At 50.0% G+C, this 23,112-nt stretch overlaps 7 protein-coding genes across 7 annotated transcripts; 1 reads left to right on the top strand and 6 right to left on the bottom strand.

Moving 5' to 3' along the window:
• Window positions 1-444: 444 nt before the first annotated feature.
• N7473_001212 (WD repeat-containing protein) lies at window positions 445-3,981 on the bottom strand (the record flags this gene model as incomplete). Its single annotated transcript, XM_057147152.1, has 4 exons — window positions 445-654; window positions 715-971; window positions 1,033-3,716; window positions 3,824-3,981. The coding sequence occupies 4 exons, from the start codon at window positions 3,979-3,981 to the stop codon at window positions 445-447; spliced, it is 3,309 nt and encodes a 1,102-aa protein (XP_057015038.1).
• Window positions 3,982-4,733: 752 nt separating this feature from the next.
• Window positions 4,734-6,707, bottom strand: N7473_001211 (uncharacterized protein). Its single transcript, XM_057147151.1, has 2 exons — window positions 6,516-6,707; window positions 4,734-6,448 (listed from the first exon to the last, which is right to left on the bottom strand). Exons 1-2 carry the CDS (start codon window positions 6,561-6,563, stop codon window positions 4,892-4,894), a joined length of 1,605 nt encoding a protein of 534 aa, XP_057015037.1. The 5' UTR covers window positions 6,564-6,707; the 3' UTR covers window positions 4,734-4,891.
• A 460-nt stretch (window positions 6,708-7,167) lies between these two features.
• On the bottom strand, window positions 7,168-7,968 carry N7473_001210 (6-phosphogluconolactonase; the record flags this gene model as incomplete). The annotated part of the gene is made up of 1 exon (XM_057147150.1): window positions 7,168-7,968. One exon carries the CDS (start codon window positions 7,966-7,968, stop codon window positions 7,168-7,170), a length of 801 nt encoding a protein of 266 aa, XP_057015036.1.
• A 3,147-nt stretch (window positions 7,969-11,115) lies between these two features.
• Window positions 11,116-12,929, bottom strand: N7473_001209 (ammonium transporter; the record flags this gene model as incomplete). Its single annotated transcript, XM_057147149.1, has 7 exons — window positions 11,116-11,561; window positions 11,624-12,043; window positions 12,109-12,194; window positions 12,252-12,577; window positions 12,638-12,665; window positions 12,722-12,826; window positions 12,892-12,929. 7 exons carry the CDS (start codon window positions 12,927-12,929, stop codon window positions 11,116-11,118), a joined length of 1,449 nt encoding a protein of 482 aa, XP_057015035.1.
• Window positions 12,930-17,655: 4,726 nt separating this feature from the next.
• N7473_001208 (RNA-binding protein) lies at window positions 17,656-19,040 on the top strand (the record flags this gene model as incomplete). Its single annotated transcript, XM_057147148.1, has 4 exons — window positions 17,656-17,736; window positions 17,805-17,961; window positions 18,027-18,219; window positions 18,269-19,040. 4 exons carry the CDS (start codon window positions 17,656-17,658, stop codon window positions 19,038-19,040), a joined length of 1,203 nt encoding a protein of 400 aa, XP_057015034.1.
• A 369-nt stretch (window positions 19,041-19,409) lies between these two features.
• On the bottom strand, window positions 19,410-20,681 carry N7473_001207 (uncharacterized protein; the record flags this gene model as incomplete). The annotated part of the gene is made up of 1 exon (XM_057147147.1): window positions 19,410-20,681. One exon carries the CDS (start codon window positions 20,679-20,681, stop codon window positions 19,410-19,412), a length of 1,272 nt encoding a protein of 423 aa, XP_057015033.1.
• A 577-nt stretch (window positions 20,682-21,258) lies between these two features.
• Window positions 21,259-22,984, bottom strand: N7473_001206 (TBC domain-containing protein). Its single transcript, XM_057147146.1, has 3 exons — window positions 22,461-22,984; window positions 21,638-22,392; window positions 21,259-21,582 (listed from the first exon to the last, which is right to left on the bottom strand). The coding sequence occupies exons 1-3, from the start codon at window positions 22,902-22,904 to the stop codon at window positions 21,459-21,461; spliced, it is 1,323 nt and encodes a 440-aa protein (XP_057015032.1). The 5' UTR covers window positions 22,905-22,984; the 3' UTR covers window positions 21,259-21,458.
• Window positions 22,985-23,112: the final 128 nt, after the last annotated feature.

Raw genomic sequence — 23,112 nt, 5'->3', positions numbered from 1 at the left:
GGGAATGTGAAATGTTCACGTCTTGAGATTCTGGTGGCGGATGTGGATTTTCTTGCATGTGGGGCATTTCCGATGGATTTGGTGGGGTTATAGAGGGGTACATACTTAGCAGTACTGTATAATAGCTATAGAATTCAGAGATAGCTAGCTATCTAGTAACTAGAAGCCTAGGATTGTTGTTTTATCTTTTCTATTAACAATATGTTCTACGATGATGGCTAGTGTAATCCCTGCCATGATATATTTCATGCCTCATAATGCATTCTCAATGCTGATTCAAATTACATCCAGTCCAAAAATTAAAAATAGAAACACCCGCTTTTCCCTTAATGCAATAACCATTCTGGATATCAGGGATAGTAATAATAACAAGAAAGAAAGAAAAGAAAGAAAAGAAAAGAAAAAAAAAAGGTCCATATGAAGTGGGGAGCTGCTCTCCCAAGGTCACTGTCGCGAGGTATGTATCACATCACCTGTTTCATCCGTTAGCTTCTCATCCACAGATTCTCCATGGTGCTGGAAGGAGAAACAAACAAGGCAATTATCATCGAGGACAACAGTAGCCCCCTCGCCCGGAGCCATACCCGCAGCGAGGCCACCAGTTCCAGCCTGTCCACCACGGAGCGTAGCAGCAAGACGCGCCAGCATACTTCTCTATTTTCGAGAAGTCAGTCACGGGGGAATGGAATGGAGATATTGAAGGAGAGAGCGCACTGTTATGTAGGCTTCACTCATGCCGCCGCGACGATCGACATCGTTCTGGCTCATGATGCGGTAGCTGTCGTGAATGCGCTTGCGGCTCTCGAGTCCGCCCAGATTACGCACAGCAGGTCCAGCAAGGTTGACTGGATTGTCGGGATCCAGGATATTGATGCCACGGTGGGCGAGATCTTGGGCGTGACGATCGGGGGAGAAGATCTTGATAGTGTTGTCAATTCCAGAGGCGGCGATAGTGGGTTCGTAAGGATGACCTGAAAAGAGAGATTAGCTGTGATGTTTCATGCTTGGTATGGAAGCAAATTTGATACAGACCTTGGACAACGTTGACGACCTCACTATCACCCTCCAGAATATTCACCAGGTTCGTCGTTTTGCGATCCCATATGAAAAGATGCCCCGAATCACTCCCGCTGACAACGTATTCATCGTTTAGGCCGAAGAAATTGACATCTTTGACGGTCTTGATATTACAATGTCCACGGTAGACCCTCGTGTGAGCAGAGACGGGCGTATTGGACTCGATACCTCCCCGGTGGGACTTGCGCGTTGTACCACGGATAAACAGCGGCTCTTCGCCGTCCTCATCCCAAGATTCGCCATCGCCTTCGTCCTCCGAGGAGTCTCCTAGGCCCAAATGCCAGCCATCTGCTTCCTCTTCGCCTTCGTCGCTTTCTGCGTCCTCAACGTCACTCTCATCAGAGTCTTCTGCTTCGGAAGCTTCAGAGTCCGGTGCCCTAACAGGGGTCGCCGCGGTTCCTTCAGGTGGGGGAATCGGACCAGAACGACCAGTCCTGACGACTTCGATCGCCTTCACCTGCTCTTCCTCCACAGTAGGATCAATATCATCCTGGACTCTCTCCAGGTCCTCGTCGCTAGCCGATTCATCGATAGTCGTATAGATTCCGCCAAAGGCCCGATTAACGAAGGAATAGTTGACTCCACTCCCGGCTTCCATGAGAATGCCCCGACCCACCCGCAAGACCCAGAACCGAGTAGCAGATGCTCGATCCAACGACCGAACTTGCGAAGACGGATTAGAAACGCGGCGGCGATCAATCCGAGCAGCTGTAGTTCCCAAGTCCTCCAGTGGCAACCGCACTGCATTTCCAAACGCAGTCACCGCTGCGACTTGAGTCTGGAACAGGATTCGCGTGGAATCATGCTCGAAGCGAGAGGCGTCCACGTTGATGATTGGTTTGTCTTTGGCAAGGCCCTGAAGGTAAGGGATAAGGATAGTATTAATTGCATCATCGGTGGCTTCGGCAGGGATGGGGAACCGTCCTTCAACACGTCTTGAATGGTTACCACGCTTGAAGCCATTAAGTAATTCTTGCCTGCCACCCTGAATCCAAAGCAGGATTGCCTTGAGAAAGTCATATCCAAATTGAGATTCAGAATCGATAGAGTCGTCCTCGTTCGGCGCGGGGATAATTTGTACAAAATCAATGACCGCATTGGACGCAGATTCCTCTGAGGCATCATCATGCAAAGCACGGGCAAGGGTGCCAGCAGCCTGAACGAATCGCCACGACGCCTGGCGGTTGTGACGAAGTGCTTGTTGGAAAGTCACAGTATCACTCGATGGGTTCATCGGATAATGCCACTCGCGCATGACTTCATCCATCTGGGGTAGCCATATCGACGCCAGCGACAAGACAGAGGCAAAGGCTCCCGAGTAGGGCGTGAGACTCGATTGCTCGGCCTCGGTAACTTCTCGTGCAGTTACTTCCAGTGAGAACAGCGCCTGGCGAAGCTTGACCAGACCCTTTGCGATCCGCATGCTCAATCGCTGAACCTCATTCAGCACAGAATACCTCGCGCGCTGAACCATGCCCAGCTCATCACTATCGGTCATCGTCGGGAAGAGAACGTCCTCAGATTCACCATTCTCATAGGTGACTCTGAAAGCATCTGGTTCTCCGGAGCGCTGTTGAGGTTGATGTCGGTCACCACTTTCCTGGGACGACATCGAAGCAGGCTTAGGACGCTTGCGCTTTCGGCTCTGGGCGTCAGTTTTATGACGATTTGCTTTCTTCGATGCAGAAGGCAATTCAGGTGAAACATCCCGTGCATCTGGGCTTCGGATCAGATCAAAGCTGTAGATGTGATCGCCAGACCAACTGACGACCATCTCATCCGGATTTGCATCACTGATTTTGCAGGCGGTGATGTGGCCGTCATCAAGGTGCTTCAGGCGACGTTTACCCCGGGGAGCAAAACGCCGAACGCATCGGGTCGCTTTGCCCATCAGCTCATCGTCGAAACTGGCAGCACTTGATGTTGATAAACCCGGGCTACCGCTTTCGGCCATAAGATCTCGGCCAAGCATACGTCGGTCATGCAAGAAGCAGTGCATGTGAGCGCCACCTAGGGCGATATAGTGCGGTTGACTGGGAGAGCAGGATATCGTGTTGAGATCGAGGCGGAACTTCTTGTAGGATATGAGCGGAGGCGGGACATTCGAATCGTCATGCTCTAATCCGGGTCGATATGCCATGAAGCCCTGACCCCCCCGGGGTGGAGGATAAGCCTCCGAGGGCTGACGAAGATCCCACTGTCGGACTTCTCCATCTTCAGAGCAAGTTAGGAACAGATGTGGCGATGACTCAGTGACGATGCGCTTTACGCGATCGGCATGACTGCGGTAAACCCTGGCATTGGTATTGCCCTCACTTAGATATCGCGTGCCTTCAAAAAAGTTATTAAAGCGCCGACTTCGAGCCGAGGCTGCAAATGCCGAAGTGGAAGCGATATTGCCGTTGGCGCTGGAGTATTCGATGTCGAAGACACGCACTTGCGAATCGCCCGCGCAGGTTATCAGGGTGCGGTCATTCGAGTGTGGCATGAACTTGACGGAGAAGATGTTGGCTTTGTGGCCAGTGGCGATGGTGGTGTTCAACGAGAACTGAGCATCCGAGGAGTCGGGTTGGTATGAATAGATATTCAGGTGCTGGTCATCCGAGCCAGAAGCCAAGAGACGTCCGGACTTGGACCAACTGCGACAGAATTAGCACAGTCTGACAACGCATCTTCCTCCATTAACGCCGAACGACAGCTGGAAATTAGGACCGCGATAAGAGGTAACCAGAGCGATTAGACATACCTAAGAGCATTCACGCAGCCCGTGTGACCGCCCAATTCGTTAACGATGTCAAGATCGTCGATCCATTCCTTGGAGCCGTAAATGCCGCGGAGCGAGGCAAAAGGCGACAGGTCCCCGCATTCTCGGCGCCAGAGACGGTCGTACAGCGAGTCTTTCATGATCGCGAGTGACCAAGGGGAATCGCCAAAATTGAAGCCTTGACTAGGGAGGATCGCCAACCATCATGGACCCACGGTAAGTTTGGCGGTGTTGCAGGAACGGTCTTTTGTTTCTTGCTGAGTCTTCGTGTCTGTCGAATGGCAGGTGGGAACCAGGTGGAACTGTAGATGACGTCAGGCACGTAACGGTCGGGGATCGAGGATAGAACTGGTTGAGCGTATCCAAATGAGAGCTGAAGATGATGAGAAATGAGATGTCAAAGTCAACGAAAATCTGTTTGAAAGTGGCAAGCACCAGGGTTGGAGTGAGGGGAACAGAAAACTGGGCAGAAAGAGTCAAAGCAGAACAGGTTCACGACGGCGCGACCAGGAAAGCACTGGGTCTGACTGGGACTGACTGGGGCTCGACCGGACGGGATCCAGACCCAGCAGAACGCAACAGAACGACAAGGGGGGTTAATCAATCGTCAATCGTCAATCATGGCAGGGCATTAGTCCTAGTGTGGTTTAGTGGCCATCATGACTAGCTGTATGTAGTTTAGCGTAACTATAGCCTACGGGATCTACTCCGTACAGTATGGCGATGGCAGGTCCCCCGGCCGGATAGATCGGGCTGAGTCAGCCCAACTGTCCAGATTGGGGTAACTACATCAATGTACGGAGTACTATTGTATGTATTACTTTCTGCTACGGCATTGAAACAGATGGAAGAATCTAAGAAGCTAGTCGATTGAGCCACTAGAGATGAGTCAGTAGACCTTAATTATGGAAGTTCTGTCACTCTACCGGGAGATACAGTAGGCATTGATGAGGTCGTTACTCACATTGAATACATCACGCAAGCTTATACACGAAAAAGTGTTAATAATGGAGAAACAACTCGCTTCACTCATGACAAGCATGTCATAACTCAAGCCCTCCAAACACCCACTCTCGGCGCACTCATCTCCCGCCTTGACCCCGTCACCTCACTCGCAATCCGACGAACATACTCTCGCTCCGAACGAACAACCTCCGCCTCCAAAGTCCGCATAGCCCGAATTTCCTGCAACATAAGCTGAATCGATTCCGCCAGCCCCTGCGCTACACGAGTAAGTGCAGACTGCGGTAACTGTTCCACCTCTCCAAAGCCTAGGATATCCAGGCTTTGGAGATGTCGCGCACACAACTCCAGCTTTGCATGCAGCACGTGTACCTCTTCTTTCCAGGTTGTATCGAGCGGGTCGATGAAAACTATCCCATCGAATGTTCCTGTAGACTCACGCTGATGCCGGATATAATCTACCTGCTGGAACCAGTCTTCAAAGATGGACACGGCTTTGGTATACCGCCCGCTCATTCCGGTTATCACTAGATCGGATATTTCCTGTAGGACCTGCGAGAAGATCTGGATTTGTTCAGAGAATCCATGCGGGCCTTGGTGCTCGCGACAATTCTGGAGCCAGCAGGCCAGAGATTGCATATTCAGCTGGTGCTGGCGGCTCTTCTCATCCACCAATATAGATCGGTATTGATCAGCGACGGCATCATATTTCTCGCGCAAGCGGGATTCTGACTCTGCCTTCCACTCTGCATGGTGCTGGAGCGAGCTAGAATGAAAAAGACTCAACTGAAGGAGCTCTGTCTGTAATGCGGCGATGTCGGGCCAGGACGTAGGAATGAGAAGATTATCGGTGTCGGACGTAGACCCCGGAGTCGGGGTCGGAGGCTTATTCGGCTTCCTGGGAGAGTAGTGTTGCTGATAGGTAGAGAATTGCGCGCGAGGCTTCTGAGCGGTGGGTGATGGGTCGGGTTGAGTTGGTTTCACGCTCGCCGGGACCATCTGGCTGCGGTGTCGGGCGTGGCCCCGGACAGTGGCTGCGGGTCCCGATGTTGCATCTCGAGGTTGTCTCAAAGAGGCAGATCGCATGGGCCGAGGGGGAGGTAGCATCTCCGTCTTTTTGGGCGAGGGTGGTCGCGCCGCCGCCGAGGATTGTGTGGGCGATCGGAACGTGGATGCTTTCCGCGGCGACGGCGGCGTGAATGTAGGCGCCGTGGCCTTTGTAGGGGCTGGAACATTGCCTCTGGTTGATGTTGTTTTCAAAGCACTCGGTCGAATCAAGCTCTGGCGACGTGTTGGCACCGTACTGCTGGGAAGGGCCGTCAATGGCGCTCTCTGTCTCTCCTCCCCCGTATTTGCCAGCGGCAGCCTCTTTGGCGATGTTTCCCCACGTTGTGGAAGCCTTGTCTCTGAAGGCTGAAACCGGACCTGTGCCGACCCAGTTCCATCGTCTCGTGTTAGGTTGCTGCGCTGCGGGAGGAGAGTTCGTCCGCGATTGGATACCGCATTATCTTTGAGGGAGAGACCCTCGACCGGCGAGGGGTTGTCTGAGAATCGGGTCTTGTCATTTGTCGAGCGGGTAGGTGCTTTACTCGAACCGGTGGCCGGGGTTGTAGCGTTGGTCGTGGGTCGTGCTATATTAGAGGACTGCAATTTAAATTAGCGAGGAATGCTGGGAATGGATCATGGGGGAGGTAATCTCCTAGCGACTGACTGATTTCCGGGGTTCACGTAGTGATGCGGAGCGCGTTGGGATAGGCATGGTCGCTACAGAATGTGGTTAATGAGTTGCGTGCATCCCGCGCTCGCCCCTCGCTTGAACTAAGGTCAAATTCAGTCGAGGAACCGGCCCCAAGCTCCTGGAAGAAAGCGGTTCTTCGGGTCGCGACGATCTCCCAAAACAAATCCCGAAGTGGAGTGGAGCTTGGGGCCGCACAGTCCGGGCGAAACTTTAATGACGAACCCCTCAGTCACAGTGCTTATGGAATTCTACACACAAAATGTACGCATCTTATCTACAATGTATTTTAACATTGGAATAGGAATGAGAAAGAGAAAACACACTATTGGTATAGGTTCTATATTCGTTCATTGCATTCTATATAGCCGCACCATACTAGCTCCCTCAGCTCGAAAAAAAGCCCAAGGTACAATCAAAGGGAATCTCACTTTTGAAAATTGAGAGATCGTCCAACCGTAACAAAATCATGAGCACATTGAAACCAGCCCCATTACACGCATGACAAGCCAGATCATGGCATCGAGGCATTCCACGTCGCGTCAAGTCTGCGCCTACTCAAGGCAGTCGCATTCATCAATGCTCCAATCATGTAGAAATGAGATTGAAGCCAGTTGCCCAAAGCTCATCACAGGCTTCCACGACGAGGGAAAGCAATGCCCTCCACAGCAGGGTGGTCAGTGAACCAGCTGACCTTCTCACCGGCGCCCTGGTTCACCAGAGCCGAGGGCAAGCTGTGGCCCTCCTCATTATCGAAGATGGCCTTCAAGATTTCCTTCTTACCCCCACCGGTCGCCACAAAAGCAATGTTCAAAGCAGAGGTGACCACAGGGAGGGTCAGGGTGATACGCTTGGGCGGGGGCTTGGGAGACTCAGTCTCGGCAGCCACCCAGGCATCCTTTTCGCGCAGGAGCTCGTGACCCGGGAACAGACTGCAGGTGTGGCCATCAGGACCACAGCCCAGCAGAATGAGGTCGAAGACGGGTAGCTTGACGCTTTCCTTAGCAGCAAAAGAGCGCATCAGGTCCTCCTGGTAAACGTCGGCCAATGCCTGGGTGTCACCGTCGCGGACGTGCTTCTCGTCGATGGGGTGGATGGTCGGAGCACCGAGCTCCGCGGGGATTTTGCTGAGCAGCTCGTCCTTCAGGAGGAGGTAGTTGCTGTCCTTGTCGTCGAGGGGCACGGCGCGCTCGTCGGCGAAGAAGATATTCCATTTGCTGAACTGGGGTGTATCTTCGGGGGAGCCATTGCTGTCGGCTAAGAGGGCCTTGGCTAGGACGACGGGCAGGGAGCCGCCGGAGACGGCGACGCGGAAGGTATTGTGGCGGGCGAGGGCGGCATTTTGACAGCGCAAGACGTACGGCCGCAATTGCTTGGCCAGGGTCTCGGTGTCGGGGAAGCTGTAAAGATGGGGTTGGGAGGTGACCATGGTTGCAGGGTGATTAAAGGTGGTGTGAGGGGAGAAGGAGGAAGAAGGGAGGGGGCCGAGAGCCTAAGATTAGGACCAGAGAGGCTAGACTGTGGAGACTTGAAGAGTTGGGATTTTAGAGGCTTGGAAGGCTTGGAGAGGACTCGATATCAGAGGCCTGAGATTAGTAGATAGTTGACACGAGGGTAGGTACTAGGAAGAGGTTTCTGCAGAGCTGGCTGGGTTTGGCGGGGCGAATTGATGCGAGTTGCGATGGGCGGAGAGGCGGAGATGACGTCGATGTTCAGTGAAGTCGACATGTGAGTCCTCTTTACAGTATCAAGATCCCAACACCCAGTCCGGTCTTCCTATCTCTACAAATTCAGTGAGCCAACATTTCCTTCTCATTATCCTGCTAAGGATGATAGGATGATGTAGGAATCATGTCACTCTTAATCCGCAAGGTCCGTCACCCTGGATTGATAACGATGGAGCCCATCGACGGATAAGATCAGCACTCACGTTGCGTCCTCGCCACACTTTAAACCACATAAAACCACATAGGGCATTTGAATCGCGTCTGATATGGTCTGATCTCGTCTTACTTGGCTTGGTTCGGTCTCTCGGCAGCAGTCGGGTCTCCCCTTGTCAGCCAGTCTGCAATTCTGCACCCGTTCCCCCTCCTGTTTGGGCCACCTGCATCGCCAGTATCCTGGCATGACGGCGTCATGCAGACGGCCTAGATGACACCCGACCGGGTGTATCGGCCCCGTCGAAGACATCGATCGAGATCGAAGGAAATGGAAAAAGGGAGGCCCTCCAATGACAGGCGATGATCAGAAAAAGGTCAGACCTACAGGGGGGAGGATGACTGCCAATACTGCTAGGCTGCCCGTAGTTACTGTATCCGCAAGACGGCTCGATGTTTCTGTTTCGAGTCTAGCTGAAAGATGAAGAGATAAGCCCGATGTGATTTGCATTCTTACTATGAAACCCCCATGTGTTGGGGGTCAGCATAGACAGTGGTGGATCCACCACCAGCGAATAGTGAGGACTACTACGGAGTAGTTTAAACACTATTCACGATGAATGAATGACCTGACTACCAAACTCCAGTTGGGCGATAGTTTTGGCAAGTCCACTTTGAGGATCCCCTTGTGGATATGGAAATCAACTGTGAAGAGAATTTTCCCCCTAAAGCCGGGTTTGGGAATCTGATGAAAATTTTGGAGTCTAGCTTTATCGGGGAGAAATGTCAGAATGTGGTCGTAGGGTCGTGACTTTTTACATGGTGACCTGGTCATGGTACAGAATTCACTTGCTAAATTCCGGATCCCTTGGAAGGCTCCGAGGCCAGTCATTGGCGTCATGACAAGCCGAGACAGGCTGCCCAGAACCCTTTTGTTAAAAGTTTCCGGTATTCAGGTTACGCGAATTAAACTACTGGGGAGTCCCAAAAGAAGACGCTATCGGGGCCTGCTAATCCGCTAATCCGCACATAGGCAGTGACGCTGAACGAGTCACGACTCGAGTACATTGTGGAAAACTGGAATTCGTGGGCTCTATTATTCTTATTTATCAGGCTCGAGTATTAAATATTTTTATAGTTTCTTGATTTGTGTCCTGCCTAAACGAACTCCAAATATTTGAGTCTACTCCGCCCCCCCCTCGGGCGCAGGCTCCTACTTTCCTATTCTTCTTCTATCATTATTATAACTTCCTTACCTTCTCATCCTCCATACTTCTTCGGACATCCTCGGTCGCATCTACCCAACTCCCAATTCTTCTGCCCGTGAGGCGACCCTAACGCCCGGCATGAATTCACCCATGGTCCAAATCTCGCCGCAACCTACCTTGCCCCCTCCATCCGAGGCATCTTCTACACATGGTCTGACCTTTGACATTGTCCGCTGCTCGCGGTGTCAACAATCCCTCAGTCTGGCCAGTCACTCCACTGCCTCCGGGGTAGTTCAGTTTGGCATGAATTCTTATTATTGCCATCGCTGCGCGTCCAAGGTCGGCTTTGTCCGTTGAAAGCGCGTGGTCGGCAACCAAACACAACAATACCTACAATGTTCCACCACCACATACAGGCTGGGGGCCTGTAGCTCGAAATCAGCAACCAAGAAGCTCTCCACTCGATCAACGATATCACCGATAAAGTACATTCAAACGTGATTTCCTATCATCCATTCGACTTTTGGACTCTTTCCTTTGGATTCTCCGACTCATCTTCAATCGGCGTCTCTTCTACGCGGTCCTATCGTGTTCCATCGCACAGATGACACACCGGATGTTTTTATTACTCCCTTTATGTCGGATTCGGGGCCCATCAATTCCCCGGAAAGGTTGGCCAGACACTCCTAATAGACAAGATGGTTGTGTCTTGGGCCAAATCTCGCGGGTTGGAAAAGGTTCGGATAAAGTGCTTTCTTTGGCGAACCTGGAGTTGACGGATGACGAATGTCTTTACATTCGCGGTTTTTCCCATATCAACAATACTTTTCTTGATATAGCAGACCCTTTATAGGTTCTGCCCGGCTGAGGCCTTTTGGGGGTTGCATTGCATGATCAGACTATACACGGTTGTCTGATCGGGTTGATTTTAGCGATGTTCTTGCGTATAACGTTGCAATTTACTGTAATGCAGTATCGCATTGAAACCATCTTATATTCAATATTGCATATTTGAATGTATCTCGGCCAGTTGAGAGTTCCCAAGACCTCTCTATTGTTAAAATTTAGTGTACGGAGTACAATACATCACCAAATAATAGGGAAAATGAGTCCAGAAATGACCACTCTTAACGCCACTTTACGCCTTCTATTTACTAGAATCCTGATTATTGAACTCTCGCGTGATTTGCTTTTGCCTCACTTTTCTTTTTCCACTCTCTAGTCCAAGCCACCGTTCTGCCCGCGCAACCTTAACCAAGACACTGTTTTTGGACAAGATCAGTCCAATCAGCGTATCAACAATAAGAAAAGCTTCATATTGGAAGCCGAAACCCCTTTGCCAATTTCAAGGATAGAACAACCAGGGCGCAAGCCTCACCATCTACGCGGTGGCTACATTCCTTGAGCTTAATGATATTATTCAATCTGTACAAAGCGCATCGCACCTCTCGACGAGATAAAATTCTGATTCCTAGTATTAAAGAAACACGCTCAAGACTTCTTTGAAGCGCCAGGGGTTGGGGGGCTTGATTGGCCACTCTCATGATGGTTTCCCAGATGATGGGTATCGATAATGTGACCACTATCATATCCTGTCGCGTGGAGACTGATGTGACTCCTTTCACCCTCGAAAAACAACGCGTAAGCCTCTTCACCATGAACCGCATCATCGCCAACCATAAGCTTTTGCTCGTTCAGTCGCAATGGAATGCGCAAGACAAACTTGATGAACACGCAAATAAGCGAGGTCATGAATAAGTTCAGGCCGATGATGAACAATGCGCCCACGATCTGCAACCAGACTTGCTTTCCATTACCTTCAATTGCACCTCCGGGATTTTTGAGACCGAATGCAGCGCAGCCATCGATTGTGGCGAAAATACCTGTGAGAAAGCCTCCGAGGAAACCGGCAACCATATGAGTATGAACCACGCCCACTAAGAAGGAAATGTTAGAATGACTCGAGGACGGGTAGGCTGGAGCTGGATGCCACACTTACTGACGTCGTCAACTTTCTTCATCCATTCCATCCGGCCGAGAACATTCATCGATATCCACGGGATCGAGCCTGAGCAGGCTCCAATGATGATAGCACCCCAGCCAGTGACGAAGCCGGCAGCAGGTGTAATTGCAACAAGGCCCGTGATCTCTCCTTGAACGGCACCAATAACGGACGGCTTTTTGAAAAAGACAAAGTCAAGAGTCGTCCACACAAGGAGACTCATGGCTGTACAGATATTTGTGTTTAGAACGGCAACGCCTGCATCAGGGCTTGCAGCATATGGGTCACCTCCGTTGAACCCATTCCAGCAGACCCAAAGAATACCCGCGCCAACCAACATGAGAAGAACATTGTTTGGATAGAAGGAGTCCCTGTCGCGTTTCAAGCGAGGACCGAGCCAATACGCCGCTGTAAATCCTGTCATGTAAGGCCCGTGAGTTAGTACAATTCAAGTACGAAGAAGGTAGGTATATTTGGCTCACCTGCAGTGCCCGAACTAAGATGAATAACATATCCACCAGAATAATCTAGGACACCCATTTGAGAGAGAAAACCTCCTCCCCAGAGACTGTAGGAAACGTCAGCAACTGATCCCACAAGATATTCTCCGATCTAAAAAGCAAACCTGAATGCCCCAACGGTATAACTAAACGTGATCCACAAAGGCACAAACGCCATCCAAGCCAGAAGATTGATCCGACCGAGCAGGGATCCACCTAAGATAATAACCGTAATCGCGGCAAAAACGAACTGGAAATAAATCATCGTCGATAGATTGTAATTGGTAGTGATACCAGCAGCGGGTAAAGTCGCTTGGGCCAGGTTTTGTTCCATGGTCAAAACGGGCCCAGGCGTTCCAAGCAAGGGAAAACTTCCCCACTGCTCACCAAACGCCATTTTATACGCCCATATCACCCAGCATACAAGCGTGGCGGAGAATGCATAGAATACCTATCTTTCGGTCAGCTTGATTGGAAACGGTTTCAAGAATCAAATCTTCTTCAGTCATACCATAAAGGCAGAGTTGATGGCCCATTTTCTATGCAATGTTAGCTTTGTATTAGAAGAGATCGGAAGGTCGATCCTTGGACATACTTCTTCACGAAGCCAGCATAGAGAATGGCAAGTCCCGGGATGGATTGGAGTGCAACCAATGTACCCGCTGTCAACTGCCATGCTTGATCACCCTTATTAAGCCAACTGTTTAATTCGCCCTTAGAATTCTTTCATAGCCTGAAATACCACACAGCTCTGGGATGACTTACTCCGGGGCTGGGTCGGTCAAGGCTGTGACATTTGCCATGTTGGACCCAAGCTAATGCAGCTATAATGGAAGCAAGATTTGGAGGGCCACACTACTGTGGTACTTCAGACAAAATCGACAATCTACGCGCGAAGGAAGGTAGAGAACATATATGTAGGGCGGGCTGTTCACAAGCTTAGAATCTAACAACCTTCGCCTTAGGTCTCAATTTCTCAAATGACCATGGACGCTCTTCTTCTGATTGAATCCCTGCCTATCATTCTGCTTATTCCTTTGCTTCTTCTCCGGTTCCAACTTAACAGCTTCTTCAACAGGAAGTCAAGTCAGCTTTAGATAAAGCATCGCCTAGCTGATGGCGCTGAAAGATAAGATGAAAGTAAATCTCCCAAGCCAATAGGAATTCCTTGTCTACCATGCCCTCCAAATCTAGGTTCTTCAATAGAATTTATGACACATAAAAATAAGGATAAGAGCACTGAATCGCGAGGCTATCTCGGCCAAAGAAGGGTTCGTGTCGAACGTCCTTTCTATGTTTTTGACAGACAGCCCTTCCGGCCCCACTATGGCTTGTATCCCCAGACAAAGAAGCTTGTCTAAAGCTTAACTTCCAAAATGTGGAGATAAGCCCACCCATCTCTTCTATGATTGGGTTTTGATGAGCCACATGCTACAACAACGGCTGAACAGTGACGTTGGTCATATCAAGTAGAGGTCCGTATCGCTTGCAGCCTATTCGCTACATCTGCACCATTTAAGCCCGCTCAGCAACAGAGCAATCAAAACGCATCAGCTTATCTTGAGAATGTTTTGGTCGGACATTTCTCCTCACGTATGACCTTACTTAGATGGACATCAGGGAGCTTGTCCCAGTCTATTCGATCGTGTGCATGCGATCTAAGCCCAGCAAGTAATTATTCAATTCCCAAGTCGTTATTAATGCCTCAGATTATTGAGGCTACTACTGTTGGCGAAGTAGTAGAAGTCTGATCATGCGCGATATACATAAAGGGTAGAATCATGGCTCGCGTAGGGTGCGTGCGAGGGTTTATGGAAATTGCTGCTATATTCCGATCATGCCTACTTGGCTTCATTCTACCCGAAAAGCCAAGACTCAAGAACAGTGAGTAGAACCTAGCACGGAATCGACCAGAACGACATAACTTATCCCAATTGAGAGTCAATAGATCCTGAGCCAAGACAAATCTTTTTGGTTTGCCACCTAACTACCGAATAAAGGCAGAAGATGGTTGGACTTTGGAAGGGTTACCCCCTTTTCAGATCGCTATGTGCAGATTCCGAAGGACAAAAAGAGAATGAAGAAAGCCATGCGCTGCTTCAAAATTGTCAAATTGAAAAGGAGATCTTGCCTCAGCCTTCACACTTCACTATATCAACATCACACCCGGCTGACACTACACAGCCGTCGGTTCGATATATGAGCTTCGGCATTGGCGGTGCGGGTAACGTTAGGAGGTGGGTTTAGAGGCTTGTTTCCCTAATATTTTTATCGTCGCTAGTCATTTTGCATAGCGTCAAGGTTGTCGTTTACTGATTTTTGTCAGGGTCTCGATTTGTAACGGAATATACGTCGAAGTTGCTAAGTCTTCTCATAAGGAAAGATAATTGACTGTGGACACTGCTTGGCAATATGTGTGATGAACCTTTATCTATGATCTTAATTCAGGACTGAATATATTACTTAATTGAACTTGCTACATACGACAATCGCGCGTAAATGGCCGAAGCCGACTTCGATCAAATCAAGTAGGCTGCGGGTACAAAAGGCCAGAGAGAAAAGGAGAGGGGAAGAAGACAAAAATGAATCTATTACAGGGAAGAAACTTCAACCTTGCAAGCTTAATGCCCTCTAAGAGACAATGATCATATAGTTGGTACTATTTCCAACTAGTGCCCGGAAACCATGATGAAGGCAAGCTACGTAGAGATTGTCAGCGATGACACGCCTTGGCTATCAATTGGAGTTGGTATATTGCTCGCTCATGATGTTCATCAGGTTGTATGTGTTAAAGTATAATAGGACTGGAAACCCGTTTAGTATTCATTCAATTCACCATGCGACCGGACAGACCTGTTGGCTTTCTACTTCGGCCTCTTGCGTGATGAGACCCTGAGATACCACTCTCTCCCTCCCCATAAAGTTCCAACTTTCTACATCTTCAGACTTCCCGATATCCATATATCCCTGCTTGGGGTTTCTTGACCACCCTTTCATCCTCGCATCCTTTCGGTCGAGGGTCGTGTGTTGCACTTGTTTAAACCCGTCGGGTTTCGTGCCACCTCGCTTGCCCTTCATACCATGCGAATCTGAGTTAGAAAGGCAGATCATGTAGTATGCCTTAAGGCGGGGTCACACATGCCCTAGGCACAATCCATCACGCATCCTTCCAAATTTAGCCCCGGCAGTTGAACTGTGAGACATTTGAATAAGCGCCTTGGTGATGGGCGAGGAAACACGGAGGCTGATCTTTCGAGTCCAGGATGTCGGTCCCCGAGAACCTGCAGATTCTGGAGTCCTACTTACTATCTCCCCCGAAATCGTGCACTCTGTGAGGGGTAAAGCTGCCTTTGACTTGTCTGAATGGCGCCAGAGCTAGTAAAGCTCATGTTGATTGAGACCTGCCGTGTCACCTTGAGACTTTGGACCCTTTGCCACTCTGAATACTCGCTAGCTTGTCTCTGACAGCATCAACTGGCTTGAACGGGCAATGTCCATGAAAGATGAACAGTACGGAGGATGGCGTAGAAAGGTACCTCCATACACAGTACCCATCTCCCACGTCCGTGCGGGCCATGACGCCCTACAGATTAATTGCGTGCATCACTGACAATCCTCGAACTTGACCAGTTCCCTTCCAGCGACCTCAATGTGGAGACCCGTTCGATCCTTTTCATTCACTCTCAACGCAACGCACTCGCAGCCAGCCACGATTTCTGTCTACTGTATCTGTCACTGCAGGTACTCCCAGCTAGGCTCGCATCAGAATCAATAAACGCAGCAGATCCAAAAGTGAATCCACTGGCTGTTCGGCATTGGCTGGGGCTCTCATCTGATTGCTCAAGTCACAGGGACCCTGAATGTTACTGGTCTAGTGGTTGGATTTACTGGATTAAATCTACTAGTGAACCCTCGGCGATCGCTGATCGCTGCTGATCCTCCCACTGTAAGCTGTTCGATCGTTTCTTTTCTTTTTCCTGAGTGGGAACTATTTGATCCGATCTGGCTGACGACACCACAAATTCACTATTTAACAGGCGCTCTGCAACGCTAAGGGGATCATGCAGCCCACAAAGCCAATGTGATCGATATGGGTCGCTCCGCGCGCGCATCGAGCTCCACTCTTTTACACCCACTACTGAGCCACTAGCCCCTCTTTCTCTGCTCCCCAAGCCCCAAGGGCGTCTGTCCCCCGAAGCACCTTATGGGGAGCGAACAAGGCCGATCCGGATCTGGCGGTGTAACATGAAGCATGCTCAATGCTGCTTTTCACCCTCGAAGATCTTGCTTTGTGTTCTGTGCCTATCCTAACCCCCCCACAATGCCCCCGCTTCCCCTACGATCCGTGAAACGGGACGACCCGGACATGAAGGCGATCTAATGGCAACACCATTCGTGAATCGGGATAAGATTTCCCCTTGAGGCCTATGGATTATTGCGACGAGGACAGAGCGGCTCAGAGGGGAAAGGATTAAAAAAGCAATGAACAGATGACAGAAGTGCAGGTCTCTAAGTGGAACTATCCATGTATTCCACCAGTGGGGTGGTACGGGGAGGTGATTTATTGCCTTTGGCATTGGCTAGAAGGAGCTGAGCTCGGGCTTCGTCGCCGACGAAAATGACATATCTCAGCATTGCAGACAGGAGGAGTCAATGTATCTCCATCCTCACTGGCTGGCTGCTCACTCTCGGCACTATTCGATTCGTCGGTTTCTGCAGCTTTCTGGGTCTCGCCTCCGAACTCGTCGGCTGTTGTCTGCTGTCTGCTGCTGCTGCTGCTCCTGCTGTTACTGTTACTGCGGCTTTTGCACAAGCCATAAGGTGTCTCCGAATTCATTTACTTTGCTCAGTACTGACCACGATGCAAATGTCTTTTATGAAACGCCTACAAAAATCTTCTGGTTGAATTTCTTTCCTCCATCTTCATTACCGTGATCGTGGCCCTTATAATAAGATACTCCCTCGACGTTGGGTTCGAAGCGAGCTTGGAAGTTTTTCTTTTCTTCAAAGTCCGCATGTGTCGGTCTGACCAATTTGTTGACCTGCATTGAATGTCCCTGCAACAAGGTAAGCCGGCTGTGCTGTTGTTCTTGTGATCTTGTGAACCCTTAGACGAGGGGGAAATACATTACATCTCATGCTTGGTGATGTCGATGGTTATGCGATAGAGTCCGACCTACCATGCTTGTCTCACCTTCCAATCTGTTTAAGCTCCTCTACTCTCTCCAATGCTCAGCGCTGACTCGTGCTTGCGAAAGGAAAGCCAAGAAAGAACCACGCTTTCTGGATTTACAAAGTGATTGTTCCAGTTCAAGATCCAACCGAACACAACCCTGGTTAGACGGGTTCGACCTCCGACTGTTTCGCAACGCCGGCCTGCTCATCAGGATACTTGCACCACGGAAAAGTTCGCCGACTAACAACCGGACAACTACCTGCATTTCCGATCGAGGTGCGCCTGTGTCAGGAAGCAGCATCAGTAGTGAAAATCGGAGATCTCGATTGGTGATAAGAGGGTGATTCGCAGACATGCCGCTGTTTGGTCGAGAGAAGGGCCGCAGCCCGAGATCCCGAAGATCAGATGATGAATTTGTCGTGTTTCTTCAGGGGGTAAGCTCTATTTTTGAGGCAACTCACATTCTCCACCCCATTCGCTTACATACATCGTTCGTTTACAGATTCCAGCCCATTGTCGCTGGCAAGAATTGAAGGATTTGGTGCGCCAGACGGCTCTCCATATTCGCCAGGCCGTAGTCTATGATGACAGCCACGGCTTCCCGACAGGTTTAGGCCAGATCATTGTCAAGAACGAGGATGAAGCTTGGCGGACTTATCGTGAGTTCTTGCTTCTATATCGCGATACACATTGTAGGATTTTCTGGGTTTAACACTTAACACAGATCGGCTATCAACGAATGGGTGGGAGGGCCAGAGCCTAGTTGTGACATTGGCACGTACCAGCTCTCCTACAAAGCCTGTTGCCGGACCTACTAGAAGTCCACCCGCAATGATTCATGGCTACATGTCGGGCCATTCCACACCACCCCGATCTCAGGGAAACATGACCATGCCTCCGTCACCGGTTTCGCCCGAGTAAGACATCCATCTGATATTCATGGGATTCGCCATCTAACATGTCCAGATCCGTCCACTCTGCTAGCCCAACCTACCCATACCCAGAATTTGTGCCAATGATAGGCCCTTTGGCGATGGCACCACAGCCTTACATGCCCATGATGCCAGAGCCTATGCAATGCGTCCCGCCATCTCCTATGATGCACTGCTCGATGTACGACGCCCCAGGCTGGAACATGTTGCCCATGTACCCGATCTCGCCCGTTCAGCCTCTACACGATAACCCAGGAGACCCCTTTCCACGATTCCACCCGCGCAAACCATGGGCCAACCACCCACCCACCTCTAGCTCTCCCGTTCCCGACCTCGCCCAGCGAGTAGTCTACTTCCAGAATTTGAACTCAGCAACTACAACAGCAGACCTGAAGGCCCTCCTCCAGAACGTCGGAACTGTGGAGCAGTGCAACGTCACAGGACCCTCCAAAATCCACGATCTCCCCCAACCTCACGCTTCTGCCATCATGCACAGCGTTGATGAAGCGAGGCGTGCCATGGACATGTTAAATGGAATGACGTTCATGGGTTCTCGAATTCGCGTCCGAATGGATCAGTTTCCCGATAATTCACGAAAGGGGAGCTGGGATGGCAAGGTGGCGCAAGACGAGCCCGATCTGATGGAGCAGACAGCTAGTGAGAAGAGCTCTGAGTGCAGTGGATGTGAGCAGGATGTTTCCTTCCAGGAGCCAAAGCGGATGGACCCACATAAACCGCTTGTGGTTGATGGTAGTGGGGTGCAGAAGAGGTCTTTAGAGTTGTTGTCGACATCTGCGCCAACTTAGGCACCGATATATTTGGCTTTGGAATGGTAATATTGTCTACTTGGTGGGTTGAATGGAGTACTGCTTGGATAATAGGGCTGGGTTGGGGATGGTAATGTATTATATTAGTGTAGTTCCTGTTGAATGAGATAATGAGTGATGCAAATGGTCACTATCCACACCCATGTTCCTTCTTAACAATTCCTTGACTTCTAGTCTCCAATCCAAGATTATCGCATAACGCTCAGCCTAGGCTGATGGATCTCGATTTAAGAGGCATCAAAGTGTTGTGATCACTATATTTCCAATCAAGAAAGGTCACTGACTTCTAATCCACTTGCTAAAGCTAGAAGTCTAAGTGCAACACACCATCTCCCCAGTCCTCTCATATCAACGAGTTCCCACCAACATCAGATCATCATAGGTATTTCTCTCCAGGCTCAATCTACCCTTAGCTTCCAACGATGTCATGACCTTCGGATCGCGACACTCGAGTCTCCGGGTCATCTTAGACGAGCCATCCTCACCCTGAAGACCAACCAGCAAAGCCCCGACCACAAGGCCAACCATCCTAGCCTCATATTCCTCGGCGGCGAGACAAGTATCTGGACGAAAACCAAAAGTCAAAAGGCTCTCTATCTTGCCTAGGGTAAATTTACACCAGCGCGACGGGTCAAATCGATGCGTCTCTTTACCGCAAACATTACGGTCGAGGATACAACTTTCGAGATCGGCGGCGAGAATCCGGCAATATGGTGATTTGAATGCCTCGTCCATATCTTGTATTTCTGGGAAGGATTCTTTGGAAGTTGAGAGGCTGGAATTGATGTCGTCCACATTATGCTCTGCTTCTTGGGGAGGACCAAAACCACTGGCTCTGTAAATCCGCCGCATTGGCGGGTATAACCTGAGACCCTCTTGGACGATCTGGGGGGCAGAGAGTTTGACGAAAGGGTCCCGCCAGTAATGTTCATCATCGTCATTATTATCCACGGTGCCTGCGTCTGAATTATTGGGTGTGCAAAATTGCTCGTCTGTTGCATTCTTGACATATTGCTTCAGGATGTACCCCCACCATTCTGGATCTTTCGCGCTAGAAACAAATTGAACTTCTAGAAACAAGCGCAGTACAACGCGCCACATCATTTCAAACCCGTGTACAACCATATTGAGAGCGTTGTCTGGACCATAGCCATGGATTTTGAAAATGGTCTTCAGACATTTCTGGAGTTCCCGGTTATTTTCGTATCGACAGGATCTCGGGATATTGTCATTGAAACAAGGTTCATCATCTTGTTTCGAAGCTATCCAGATTTTAGAGATAAGCCGGCACAACTTGAGTATATCTTCGTCGCGCATATCAGGATTTATCTCTTTCTTGCACATCGACTTTAGCACGACATGTATCGCCAGGGCTTGCACGAGGTTGGTAAGGTTGATCCGAATCGAAGTACAGTTTTCAGGAGTAGACTGTCCATCGAAACCAGCATAAATCCAGCTCTGCGACTTTTCCATGAGCTGGCCAGCCCGTAGGTACCATTTGTAAAACCTCATATTCATCCGTCTCTCGACTCGCTTGCTGAATTCCCTCCTAAATCGGCGGTTCGTTGAGGTAAAAGCGTCTTCGATTCCGAACGCCGCCCGAAGCCGTTGGTACACCATAGCTCTTGATAGTTCTGAAGACAGCCGATTCTGGGGCTTTCGAAATGTAGGCCAGTATGCAAGGATGCTATAAAATTGCCGCATATCTGGGACTACTTCCTACTTCAATCGGGAGGCTGGTGGGCTTTTATTTCCGAATGTGAAAGAAGTAGAAGGTTGAGGTGATGATCGAGACTAGTATAATGGCCACAGATAGCATGATGTATTGCTGTCGGTATATATGTCGATAATTCAAGCATAGGCTAAATATTCCGTGGATTGAAACCAAGAGATCTTGACAGTCTATATAATCGTGAGCAGTGTAAGTCAAACTAGGTGGATGACACAACATCTGCATTGTTTGCGTTTGTCTTCACACTCACTGGTCGGGTAACAAAGCCATCTAGAACCATGATGAATCAGTATAGCACGGCATTCAATGTTTAAAGTGGTGGGCTTTTAGCAATAACTTCAGTGTTCAAGCAACGGAAGACTGCCAAAGATTTCTGTATAACAAGCCCCTATCTTTGGTTGTTCCAGCCGATGTGACGAGGGAATCAACATGGTTGTGTATGATTGGATATAGAAACAAGTGCCCTAGTAGAAGAATCATCAATTCATTTCATAAGACTATCATTTATCTCTGAATGGTCGTTTCCAATGCAATTTTCATATGCCAAGACCCAGCCGCGCATTCCAACCAAACAATGAATATATGCCCAAAGCGCCATGCCCGTAAAAAGTTGAAACAAAAGCAATTGATAAGAAAGACATTAACATGAACAGACGTATCTCAGGTCACTTTGCGTGATTGACCATCTCTGCGTAGAGATCATCGGGGATTCTTTGCACCAAAAGAACCGTCAAGGCGATAATACCCTTGGCGTCAAGAGGGGGCAACGACCGAAGGATCTTGTTGGGACTAGTGGAATGTCAGAGATATAAAGCGGTAATAGGTCAGAGATCGGGTTACTCACCTCGGACTCTCAAAGAGGGTGTCCCGCATGCGAATCAACTGAGCGACAATGCATAGAATGTTGAGATGCGGGCCATAAGCAAAGAGAAAGTCCCACAAATGCAACACTTCTGGCAATGGTGGTGTACATGCACATAACGTCAAGACCGATGGGAAAGCATAGAGTTCAGCATACATCCCCTTGGAGAAGAGGTAAGCTGCAAGCTTGGGCTCCACAATTTCCAAGCACCGATCAACTAGTCGAAGACCTCTGTGCACTCCATCCATAGCCCCTCGAATATAACCCGGGCACTCCTTAGTGACAAAGTAGTGGAAGAGAGCGAAAGCCTCTACCTCACTGCGAGCGGAATACAAGAAAGGTGCGCAGAGGACGTTCATGCCTTGCACATAAATCGCCGAGTCGTTAACGGTGTTGCTGGGGCCAGAGCCGGGATCCTCCAATTCTGGTTCTTCTTTAATGCTGGGTGGTGTGTTCACCAGCATCTCCATTTCGAGTCGCCTGGACGAAGAAGGTCGGGATCGAGGCTTGATTTTGGAGTCATGAAGTTTCCATGCCACAGCATTGAGTAGCCGGATGAGACTGGCTTCGGTTACACGGCGCTTGAAGAGCGGGTCTGTTGCGAGGGTGCGGAAAGTGTCATTGCGAATCTTCGCGTATGCGGGTGAACCACCACGGTGGACAAGGGCAAGGTAGTCGTCGGTGGGGACCGGTTCAACATTCAGGAGGATAAGCCATAGGTAGACTCGATATGGGGACTGTAATTTCACTGAAGTTAGCCATATCCATGTCTGGTATCTCCCCAAGCCCCAGTTTCAACACTAACCATGCCATCTCCATCCGCGTCGACTCCAGTTGACAGAACAAGGTATTTCAGTTCCTGCAAAGCTTCCTTGGTGTTCCCATTTTGCGGTCCATCGCGCACGAGATTCTCCAGGAGGGACCTCTTAATTCCCACGCCTGATCCCGTTTTCCGAGCAGGGCGCCTTTGTGTTGGGATTGGCGCTACCAGTGATGCTTCAAGAGCAGCCGCGTCACTGTTTGATCGAGGTCGACGGGCTGGGGTACGTATCGTAGAGCCCGATGTTGCGGACAATCCAGTATCAGTGCCACGAGTGGCTGAGAGGTGAGAGGACTGGGTTTGGGCAATGAGGGCGCTGGAGGTTGTCAGGACCTGATGAGATTGGATCTTGCGCAGCGTGCGCATCGTTCGCGGCGAAGACGGCACCTCGGGGCCACCGAGGCCCCAAGACGGCTGAGGCATGGCCATTTGAGCAATTAACAAGGCATCAAATGACCACTATCGCGCATCCTCTGTCTTGGAGCGGAGTAATCAGGGAGGTTGTAAAGGTTAAACTATGAGGGCTCCGGTGGCTGGAAGCTGTCGGTTTTCTGCCGTTGGAGAAATGCGGAGCACGCGCTTAGTTTGGTCTGGCCCCAACTTCCACTATCGTACACCTTCGAACTGCTGTCCTTAA

The sequence above is a fragment of the Penicillium subrubescens genome (assembly GCF_028828155.1).
Source record: "Penicillium subrubescens strain IBT 31985 chromosome Unknown utg000001l_segment0_segment0, whole genome shotgun sequence".
NCBI classification, from domain to species: domain Eukaryota; kingdom Fungi; phylum Ascomycota; class Eurotiomycetes; order Eurotiales; family Aspergillaceae; genus Penicillium; species Penicillium subrubescens.
Note: the sequence above shows the minus strand (reverse complement) of the source record. Positions and strands in the feature narration are given on the sequence as shown.